Raw genomic sequence first — 11,232 nt, 5'->3', positions numbered from 1 at the left:
TGAAACAGCCGACCACGCATTTGATAGTTATCTAAGAAAAAATAAAATATGTTAGTTTTTTAAGCCCTAGCCTATAAACTACCCTCCGTTTAGAAAAACTTGTCTCTCAAATGGATATATCTAGCATCAAGTTAAAGCTAGATACACCCATTTAAAAGACAAGCTTGAGACAATCTTTCTCGAACAGAGGGAGTAGTTTTATGCTATTTACTCGGGTGTAGCATTGCTCCTGATCACACACCCCTATCGATCGGATCGCACGGCCGAACACCAATCACGCGGGCGCTCCGTGCGTACGAGCGAACGGCCGGGCGGCCGGACACCGGCGCGGACGGCACGGGCGCCAAACAGTGGCATGGACGCGTGGGCTCACGCTGTGCAGCGATCGGGACAACACGATCAACGCGCTCCTGTGTCCGAACGGACCAAGCCCACACTGCCGATCGCGAACCACGACTCCACCTCCACCGGCGCGGCGGCCCACGACGTCTCTTCTGCGTTTCGCGGCCAGATGGCCGGAAGGTGAGGCCGATCGCCTGCCGGCGGCGGCGGCGGAGGGCGGGCGACCGGGATCATGGAGGGCGGGGAGCTGGAGGTGGACGCGCTGGAGTACACGCCGACGTGGATCGTTGCGGGGGTCTGCTCCCTCATCGTGACCGTCTCCCTCGCCGCCGAGCGGTGCCTCCATTACCTCGGCAAGGTGACCCCCGATCCCCGTCGCCCTCCTCCGCGTTTCCGAACGGCGTTTCGCCGGCCGATGATCTCTCGCGCATCGACGCGCCTAATTTGGAGTGCATGCGTGCATGCATGCAGACGCTCAAGAGGAAGCACCAGAAGGCGCTCTTCGAGGCTCTCCTCAAGGTGAAGGAAGGTGCGGCAGCATTCAGCTTTTCCTTCAGAGCAGAGGGAAGATGAACAACATTTTGCAGTAAGAAATGTTCTTGAGACGCCCCCAGCTTCAGACCGTCTTTGGGTGTGGTGATGCAGAGCTGATGCTTCTGGGCTTCATCTCCCTGCTGATGACGGTGTCCCAAGATGTGATCCAGAGGACGTGCATTCCCCCTAGCTGGACCAACTACCTGCTGCCCTGCAAGAGGATGGAGGAGCGTTCTGTCGTCGATCTCGGCGGTCGCCGGCTGCTTCCTAAGAGCGTGCCGCGGTCCGACCATTGCAAGAACAAGGTGGATGGACCATGGGTTTTTAAACAGTACATCTTGCTTCATTGTGCAGTTCATAATACGTACAGTTTCAGTATAATTCAGGTCATGCCAGTGCACTGGCGCCTATGCTTCATGTAGTATGCTGCAGGTTTATAATTGAGCTACTAGTTGTTTAAATGCTTTTGTAAAGGTAAGTGATGTGGAAAACCAGCGACAATTAATATGGATCGGAGGGAGTATATGTTTTCCAGCTGCTAACTACAGATCTTAGCTTGCTCACTGAATTTTAAAAGTGGATGAGCACAAAGATAAAGAGCCAATAGTCCTTGCACTTCCATATGCTATATGACATCATCCCCAGTTCTTCCAACATCTTAAGAGATGTGCAATGCTGGAATGATCCTAGGTAACCTTGTGCTAACTCCAGTTTCTGTGTTTGCAGGGAAAAGTTCCTTTGCTGTCACTCGAAGCGTTACATCAGTTGCACATTTTCATTTTTGTTCTGGCTATCACCCATGTGATTTTCAGTGTTCTGACCATGGTTTTAGGAGGAGCCAAGGTAGTCTTTCATAACACTGTTCTTTTTTCTTAAACTACACTAATGATTAATTTTAGCTGCAAGTTAACTTGAACACGGTTCTATTGCGCAGATTCGCCAATGGAGACACTGGGAGGCTGAAATTCATAAAAACGATGCAGGAAACGGTCGGTTGCTGCTCCACATTTTGATCTAATAAATACCTTTACTTCAGAAATAATTTAATCCTAGAAATGTATGTATATTTAAGGAAAAACAGGCTGCCTTCTTAATACCAGTTATGGCTGATGCAATCCTGTGCAACTGCAGGACCTAAGAAGTTGACCAACGTTCAACAATTTGAATTCATCAGGGAACGTTTTAATGGCGTTGGCCAGGAGTCTACGATGTTGAGCTGGATGGTAAGAAAATGCATCCCATATAATCAATCATACGGTTCTCAGTCAAAACACCATGTATCCTCTTTATACTAACACACATATCTATATTTTTTTGTTAAACCTACCCTACTAATCAAAACATTCCTTCAGCATTCTTTTGTTAAGCAGTTTTACGCGTCGGTCACTAAATCGGACTACGCGACCATGCGACTCGGTTTCATCATGGTAAGGATGATATATAGTTCAACAGCACGCTGACACTCTATCCCCTCTTCATTTATGAAAATTAATAACAAGAGATCCTTTTCTCTGCAGACGCATTGCCGGGGGAACCTGAAATTTGGCTTCCACAGATACATGGTGCGAGCCTTGGAGGCCGATTTCAAGAAGGTGGTTGGCATAAGGTGAAAATTCTTATGTTTTGGGGGTTCATTTACCAGTAGTTGTTGAGCAGCGCAGCCGAGTGGCCTGATCATTTCTTAACCTTGCTTCCACCTAGGTGGTACCTGTGGATATTCGTGGTGATATTCATGCTGCTGAACGTCAATGGTAAGTTGCAATCACATTGCCATCTCCAGTGATTGCAGCTCTCAGGATCATATACCAACTTGCTGATTGACCTGCAGGCTGGCACACCTACTTCTGGATCTCCTTCCTTCCTCTCATCGTAAGTGTCCCTGAACCCCCCAGCACGCATGTCAAAGTGTGAATTTCTGTAGGTAAGCCTCCTTGTGCTGTTGCTGCTGCTGCCTGCAGCTCCTGCTGGCCGTGGGCACGAAGCTGGAGCACGTGATAGCTCAGCTGGCGCACGACGTCGCGGAGAAGCACTCGGCGATCGAGGGCGACCTGGTGGTGAACCCGTCCGACGAGTACTTCTGGTGCGGTAAACCCAGGGTGATCCTCTACCTCATCCACTTCATCCTCTTCCAGAACGCCTTCGAGATCGCGCTCTTCTTCTGGATCCTCGTAAGTGTCTTCTGTTGCCGCATAAATGCATAGCCCATCTTTTTCCCATCAGCTTGAGCTTTTTGGGTGAACTGGCTGGTGCACGCAATTCTACATCTTCTGCAAAAGTGTATCAGTAGAAGAGCATCAGGGCATGGACAGTTCTTTGATGCTCCTACTAATGACTAACTGAGATGTCTCTGTTGGGTTGCAACTGGATCGATCCAAGACCACCTACGGGTTCAACTCGTGCATCATGGACCACGTCCCCTTCATCGTGCCGAGGCTCGTCATCGGGTCGGTCGCAATCCGTCGTTTCACTCTTCTCTCATCACCAAGAAGAAGCAAGCAGCCATGTTTTCTTCTAAGGCTCGGGCTCAAAGACTACTGCTGTTTGCATTTGCTTGCAGGGTGGTCATCCAGCTGCTGTGCAGCTACAGCACGCTGCCGCTGTACGCGATCGTGACACAGATGGGGACCTTCTTCAAGAAGGAGATCTTCGACGATCACATCCAGCAGGGGCTGGTGGGGTGGGCGCAGAAGGCCAGGATGAGGGCAGAGTCATCCAAGGATGCTGCTGCCGCTGCCGCCGCCGGAACCACCAGGCACGGCGCCTCCTCCCGGCTGGAGATGCTGCGGCGAGCCGCCGCCATGATGCAGTGCCGCCGCGCGCTGCCAAGGTAGCTCCAAAAGAACCAAGATGAAGTGTCATGTCTCAGCAAGACACGATCTAGCAAGAACGGCAACTAGTTACACCTCAGAGGATTGATATAGGCTTGGTTTTGCTTTAGTAAACTGTCAAAGAGCAAGAAGTGTATAGTACTTATAGCTGATAATAGTACAAGATACCAGTATCACATATATTTTTTTTACTACAGCTCAGCGGGTAAAACCCTGGAGAAGCACCAGTACAACAACCAAAACTGACAACGGAAATATACTCATACGACTAGCGAGTCCGCTCGGCGCACTCAAGACCGCACCAAACCGTCTTGAGATCTCCAGCCAGAAACAAAGCAGACCAACCAACTATTCACCATTGGCAGGCTTGCCTCTGGATCTTGGAGTTCATGGTGCCCTTGCCCTTATCCTTGTAGGCGTTCCTCGAGTTGAGGGGCCTTCTCCGCCCGAGGGCAGCTGCCATCGCCCTTTTCCTTTGCTTGTTCAGCTGCTTTGTCAGCAATGCGTCGTCCTCATCCTCAGTATCCTCAGACGAGTCATCGTCGTCGTCGCCTCCTGATTCGGCTCCCTTAGGGTCCTCGATGCCATCGTCGGTTGGATCTGTCGATTTGTTCTCGCCACTGGGACTTGTGCTTGTTGCATGCTGCAAGGTAGATCAGCAGAAGTAAGCAATATCCATTGATAAGTTTGTCTAGTCAGTCAAATGAATATATTACTAACCTCTTTAGATGAAGTTTCATGTTTATCTGAATCCATCACAACATGATCAGGCACACCTGCAGGGTCCTGAACAATATCCACCAAAACATACTTCAAAACCTAGTAACTGAGAAAACTGAATCTGCTGGATGATAGCTTCAGCTTGGCAGCGGGCAAAGCTTGGTGACACATTTAAGTTAGAAAAGTATTTAGATGCAGATTAATACCTGGTCTACTATTTTCAAGGAACTGATTTCAGCAGACACGGCATCACCACCTTCACTTTCCTGTTCTGATGTTGAATCCTCATCATCTGAGCCGGAATCGTGTTCTTCAGCATTCTCATCAATGAACTGTAATCACGTGAAAGGAAGACAACGTCAGCACTCACCAGGATCAAATTATCCGATATTTAATGTAAAATTAATACGACTGCACATGAGAAGGAACACTCCATTTTTATCTAAAACTTTAACATAATTTTGTGATCTAAATGGTATTGCCTTCAAAAAGTGCATTGTCACAAGATCCCCATATGGTCACGTCCACATTATCAACATTAACCAAATGACATACTTCTGCCTTTATAGTAAAATCTTATAGATCTTCAAAATGAGAAACTCATCAATATGAGTTTTGTACCAACATCTGACCCACCTTTTCTATCTCAACTTGCTCTTTTTTGGTGAAGCCACTGGCAGCTAGTTCTTTGTCCAAGGCACCAGAAGACTTTTGAATGGACAGAAAGGACGGCCTGCCACTGTCATCATCATCAGTTTCAGAACCATCTTGTCCACCTTTCTCTGTAAGATTGAACCTAATACAAAAGGAAGACAAAGCTTAATAATAAAATCAGTTGTAGTGTATAAGATGATATTTTTGATATTACACTCGGTAAGGTGATACCTTTTGTTGAAGAACTTGTAGATACACCCAATATCTCGATCAAAATACCTGCAAAAACAAACCTCATGAATACTGAACAGAAAGCAGTCCTCTGATAGGCTTTAGCTATTAGAATATGCTACATACATCTGGGCATTCCGGTGCGAAACAGATACCATCTGTGGGAAGTCGATCATCGTAACAGTTTCATCATCGTCAATCTGCAGAACATCGATACGCATGAAGGATAAAATATAGGGTAAGAAACTAAGATACATACTGACAAATCAAAAAACTTCAGTTGAAGAATTAAATACTGAAAACACCATTATGTTCAACTAGAAATGGCAGTTTGAAGGCATGTGTTTTCTTTCATACACATGGCAAATCTTGATAAAGGTGACGATCCAAAATCACTATATTTCTCTCTGAAACCTCCAAAACCACTGACATCAGAGCATACTTCAAAGAAGCAGCACCGAAAAAACATAATTGGTTCATAAACATGATGTAGAAACTACAGAATCTCAAACATTGCAAAGGCAATACAAGAAAGAGAGAAACGAAAAATGGACAAGCTGACTTATCCGAGTGTAATAATGATAAGAGAGGGTAAAAGTAGTACCATGATATTGAATTCATTAAAATCACAATGTATCAGCCCATGCTCCGCCAAACGAATTACAAGACCAAGAATTTTGTCAAAAACATCATCTGGATTTTGCAATTCTCTTATCTGAACACTGCATAACAGAATGCGACACTTATGTCAGTCTCTGCGTAGAAGGAAAAAGACTCGTGAATAAAATTAAAATTCATTTACAATAATGCCAACTTACAGTGGATATCCCGGCACAAGTGACATAATCACACAGTGCCGATTGCAGTCCACCGCTGTGGGAACAGGGAATCCATGGTCCCCTAAAGCCTTCAAGCGGAATGAGAAAACAGTATAAGAGTGTTAAACAATTAAGCAGTTAGACAGATAAAATGAATGAAAAGTATAGCCATGCAAAAACCTTCATAAAAGCAAATTCCTTTAGGGCCGCAAGTCGTGATAGGTACAGCCAGTTAAAGCTCCTCCGGTGGGCTAAATAGTCACGCTTTGATTTGACAGCCCTAAAAGATGTCCTACCCAACCTATGAAGCTTCATGGCCAACACTGTTCCATCCTCCGTGGCAACCTCAAATATATCTATAAGAAAAATAAACATTCCACATAAAGCACTTGACATTTGCTAGGTACAATCTAGGATTCGATATGGCATTGCCATGGATTATGATAATCTAGTTTTGGTTGGGCTGTGTTTACATGATTGGGTGTTTAGAACTTCAGATAGCTGTTCTTTTTCTTAATCAAGTTACAAACTGATATGTCATCACAGATAGTATATAACAGAACATGCAAGGACAAGCAGTGACTCGCATGTTCCACAATGTCTTTCTTGTGCAACTTTAAAATATAAGTAAAGCACAGGATAACAACCATAAACTGAGGCAAAATATATAAAATGAGCAGGACATCAATAATCCATGTACCTGACTCTTTTCCAACACCGATTTGGCGACCAACCGAAGCAAAGACTCCACGATTAACCAAAGTTTTTATGGCGAGGAAGTCATACCCAAGGTATGTGAGCCGAAACCCATCATCTATAACCAAGAAAAGAAAAGCAACTATGATAATCCAGATATCCATCTAAGCATAAAATGAAGCAAGATTCGACATCAATGACTCACACTTTTTACAATCATGGTGCACCAGTTTGTTCTTCAACAGATTCCGCAGCACTTTATATGTGCCTCCATGCCTAAATCCACAAAGAATTATAATACACTCACCAAGATAACGGAGAGATCCATTAAACCAAACAATATGATCCATTTGAAACTGGTTTCCAAAGAATACTGAGCTCTAACACACAGATAACCTAAGTTGTTTTAAGTCGTGGTCTTGGACCTCGACTTTTTCAACACGCAGTGGACATTACATTACTGCAGCCAAAAGTTCTGACAGTGAATTCCAACTTCGTTTTAATCAACAGTTATGGATACAACTATTGATATTGTGAATCACAACTTCCAAAAGTGCAAAGCTTAACCAAAACAATGTGTGAAGTTCAGACCCACGAGTAACTTTAGATGACAGCCCACGAGCTATCATATCAACTAGTCTGAGAACGCTAATCACCATCCCCACTCTTGGCAGCTAAATACAACTACCACAAGCATTAATTTCCCAGACCACATACAGCGAAATTCACAGCATAGCATGCGGCACAACTCACTTCAATCCGGCGATGCGGTCGACGAGCTCCGCGGGCACGATCTCGTGCTGCGAATTTCAAAACCAAAAGCACAAAGCGTCAGGGCGAACAGTCTCACATGGCGTCGGGTCAAGGCTGGCCGAGGTGTAGGGTTTAAGGCCTTACGTTGCGCATGCCCATCTCGCAGGCGGTGAGGACGCGGAAGTCATCCTTGGAGAGGTAGCGGAGGGCGTTCACGTCGAGCTTCATGGTCTCCTCCTCGCAGCTGCTGATGGGAGTGGAGAGTGGCAAGCCGGCGGGCGGGCGGGCTGGCGGCGCTAGGGCTAGATGGAGAGGAGGAGGTGGTCGAGGAGGAGGAGGAGGAGGCGGCGGCTTGAAACGGCGGCGAGGAGGGCGAAAGCGGCGGTGGACGGCGAGGGGCCGATGGGGAGGGCGGCAGGCGGTGACTGGGATGGTGGATGGGCTCGGCGGCGTCCTGGCGGCTAGGGTTGGTGTGAGGCGAGACTCCCCGACTGTAGTGGGCCGGCCCACTCTGACGATAAGAGCAGCGCTGCTTGAGCGGTTTTCGTTGTTCAGTTTTCCTGTCTGTTTTAGCCCGATAACCGGCTGTCGAATCTTTTTTACATTTACACACATATGTGTGTGTGTGTGTGTGTGTGTGTGTGTGTGTGTGTGTGTGTGTGTGTGTTACTGTAAAATGTTCATGGTGTGTATAAAAATGTTCAGAAATTTAAAAATCGCAAAAACATAAAATTCTAGAACAATTAAGAGTAAATTTTATGATTTTGTAAAAAAATATTCATGATCAGTAGAAAAAAATGGGGAAAAAGAGAAGAACGAAATAAATCCGAAGTAACCGAGAAAAGCCCATAGGAAGTCTGCTGAGAAAAAAAAAACTAGTTGAGAAGGAATATATTTTTTGCGGGTTAGTTAAGAAGGAATAAAGAAAGAAGGAAGAATAAAAAGTACGGAAATGGAAGCGGAAAACCCAGCAAACCAAAGAAAAAATGAAGTAAACAATGAAAACCAGAAAATGAAAGATGAGCCAGAATTGTTGGAACGAAATGAAACTGCTTCCGAGTCACTTCCCGAGTTGGTTTGTCCCGCTATGCTTTGCCATGTGTGTTTGTCGAACAATTTGACACAATAAGCATCAAATAGGGAATTTCCTATGCCAAATCACTAGTTAACCCTCAAAATGAAAAAAAAAATACTAGAGTTGTAAGGTGGATGGGAGTAGATGTTAAAAAATGTCGACGGATTTCTAAAAACTGAGGAATTTAAATACTCGTAATATGAAAAGATTGCTTAATTTTAGAAAATAGCTACAAATTTTAAATGTTTGTGAATTTTGAAAAATATTCACTGCATATTAAAAATATATAAAGTGTTCAAATACATTGCCATGTTTAAAAAATATTTGAATTGGCATAAATTTCATCGTGTTATTGTAAAATGTTAACAATGTATATAAATTTTTTCATAAATTTTAAAAATTACCAAAACATAAGATGTTCAAAAATCTTTAAAAAAAATTACGACTTTATAAAAAATATTCATGATCAGAATTCAGAAAATAGAAAAAAATGGGTAAACAAAGAGAAGGACAAAATAAATCCAAAGTAACCGAGAAAAGCCCAAAGGAGTCTGTAGAGAGAAAAAAAACTCGTCAAGAAAGAATAAAGAAAGAAAGAAGGATAAAAAGTAAGGAAATGGAACCAACAAACCAAAGAAAAAGAAAAAAACGAAGAGAAAAAATGAAGTAAACCGTGAAAACCAGAAAAGGAAAGATGAGCCAAAATTGTTGAAACGAAATGAAACTGCTTCCGAGTCGCTCCCCGAGTTGGTCTGTCCCACTAGATCTGCCATCTGTGTTTGTCGATCAATTTGACACAATAAACATCATATAGGGAATTTCCTATGCCAAATCACTAGTTAACCCTCAAAATGGAAAAATACTAGAGCTGCAAGGTGGATGGGACTTGGCTTCATGGGTTAGGTAAATATAGTACTTACACTAATAAATATAGGGGTGTTCTCTTGAAAATGATAGAAAAACTAAGGATGCCCTTCCTTCAAAAAGAAATTCCTTACAACTTAGACATCTTATAAAACAATTTTATTCATCAAATATATAATATTACGTCAGATCAAAGAAACCAAAATACACTTACAAAAAAGATTTCTCATACAACTAAAACCTGCACCAAAGTTCCTTGATGTCGTCGCCTCTAACTTCATCTTTTGCATTTTAACATTTTTTGGAGCCCTCGACGAAATTGCAGAAGACTAAACCTGCATAAGCTAGACTAACCTCAAAGGTTTTAATAAGCCTGATGAACCATCCACACTGGTAAGTAAGAATAGAAGTTCGTTGAGTGCATTGTGATCGTACACAAACCCCTTGCAAGCTAGATTGTCGAACTGCTGCACACTGTTGTATTGTCGAGGAAGACGATCGGGCGAATAATCATTGACAGGCCAAAGCGTCGAACAATGACCCAACAGGTTATAGATATGTCATTTCGTGGGACAAAAGCACCACAAGCTACATGATGTGTTTTGTCTTGGCCATGAGATCACACCAGGATAGAGTGAGGCTTTTTATTATGACTTAGCAAGACTTGATGTCACTTCCATCATTGAGACACCACCGCGATAATCATAAAACTAGCGTTGAGAAAAAAATAGACTATAACCCAACGGTGATATGTGGTTCCTCCCATCTTTTGGTGTTGATGTGGCCACCAGAGAGTAGGGGAACTGATGGAAACATGAACGATTCAATTGAGATGCTATCACTCTTGTGGCTAGGGTTTATCTCTTATGGGTTATGCTTCTTTCCCAAATCACAATTGATTGGATCAAGCAACGACCAACCTCAATATGTTACATCTAGAAAAGTTTATGTGCTTTTTATTTCAGGTCCCGCCCTCTCTTACGCTGACCAACGGGTTACCTGCTACCACCACTGGCATTGTCTCGTCGCCTTGTCCAGCCACCATTGTTGTCAGTCATGTTATTGCTTCGATCATCCATCTATCTTTTGGTGGACATGTTTCTTCTCCAGCGTCGTCGTCCCACCTCCCATCCCCACTCTCACACCACGAACCCAACCCACCATTCTTGCACCCACCATTTTCCTCAATTTCTCGTCATCATGGGCGTTTGGTTCACGATCAAGGATGGCTTGGCTGAGGATATCCTTAATCATGTGGTTGGGATATCCACTTTTTGCCGTTTGGTTGTGAGGGATTAGGAGAGTTGGATAACCACATTTTAGTGTTTGGTTGGAAGGATAAGAGGTGGCTAGGGATAGCCATTTGTGTGTTTGGTTGAGGGGATGAAGAATAGATAATTGCTGTAGTGACCATTTTTGGTCGAAGTGGTGAGGTTATATATATGCCAAGTTTGGTAACAATGTTTTTCTTTGCATGGTATATGTGTCTCATTCATATAATAAAGAATAAAGTACAAGTCACGTAAAGACCGACATGACAAAATTGAAAAGATGACAAAACATCTCTGAGCTTGACATAAACGCCCGTCACTTGCCTCAGGCACCACCACAGCAGCCACCGAAGAAAATAATGACGGATCACCTCCTCACCCGAGCTCGACGCGGCTCCATCGCTGATATGCAGCTTTGCGGACCTCCAAGGTGGCTCACTAAAAGT

General features: G+C 44.0%; 2 protein-coding genes across 2 annotated transcripts; one reads left to right on the top strand and one right to left on the bottom strand.

The window, feature by feature from the left end:
- The first annotated feature begins 452 nt into the window (after positions 1-452).
- On the top strand, positions 453-3,711 carry LOC125545561 (MLO-like protein 1). Its single transcript, XM_048709558.2, has 13 exons — positions 453-700; positions 814-871; positions 988-1,181; positions 1,603-1,719; positions 1,811-1,865; positions 2,008-2,099; positions 2,229-2,303; positions 2,394-2,482; positions 2,578-2,627; positions 2,705-2,745; positions 2,835-3,044; positions 3,253-3,320; positions 3,434-3,711. Exons 1-13 carry the CDS (start codon positions 575-577, stop codon positions 3,705-3,707), a joined length of 1,449 nt encoding a protein of 482 aa, XP_048565515.1. The 5' UTR covers positions 453-574; the 3' UTR covers positions 3,708-3,711.
- A 105-nt stretch (positions 3,712-3,816) lies between these two features.
- On the bottom strand, positions 3,817-7,988 carry LOC125545563 (protein serine/threonine kinase). The gene is made up of 13 exons (XM_048709559.2): positions 7,721-7,988; positions 7,577-7,623; positions 7,029-7,099; positions 6,828-6,941; positions 6,308-6,483; positions 6,128-6,216; positions 5,914-6,031; positions 5,436-5,509; positions 5,310-5,357; positions 5,061-5,220; positions 4,631-4,756; positions 4,425-4,490; positions 3,817-4,347 (listed from the first exon to the last, which is right to left on the bottom strand). The coding sequence occupies exons 1-13, from the start codon at positions 7,802-7,804 to the stop codon at positions 4,057-4,059; spliced, it is 1,464 nt and encodes a 487-aa protein (XP_048565516.1). The 5' UTR covers positions 7,805-7,988; the 3' UTR covers positions 3,817-4,056.
- Between the last annotated feature and the right edge of the window lie 3,244 nt (positions 7,989-11,232).

The sequence above is a fragment of the Triticum urartu genome, chromosome 3A (genome assembly GCF_056163025.1).
Source record: "Triticum urartu cultivar PI428250 chromosome 3A, HENAU_Tu73, whole genome shotgun sequence".
Taxonomy (NCBI): Eukaryota; Viridiplantae; Streptophyta; class Magnoliopsida; order Poales; family Poaceae; genus Triticum; species Triticum urartu.
This window is presented reverse-complemented; position numbering and strand designations above follow the sequence as displayed.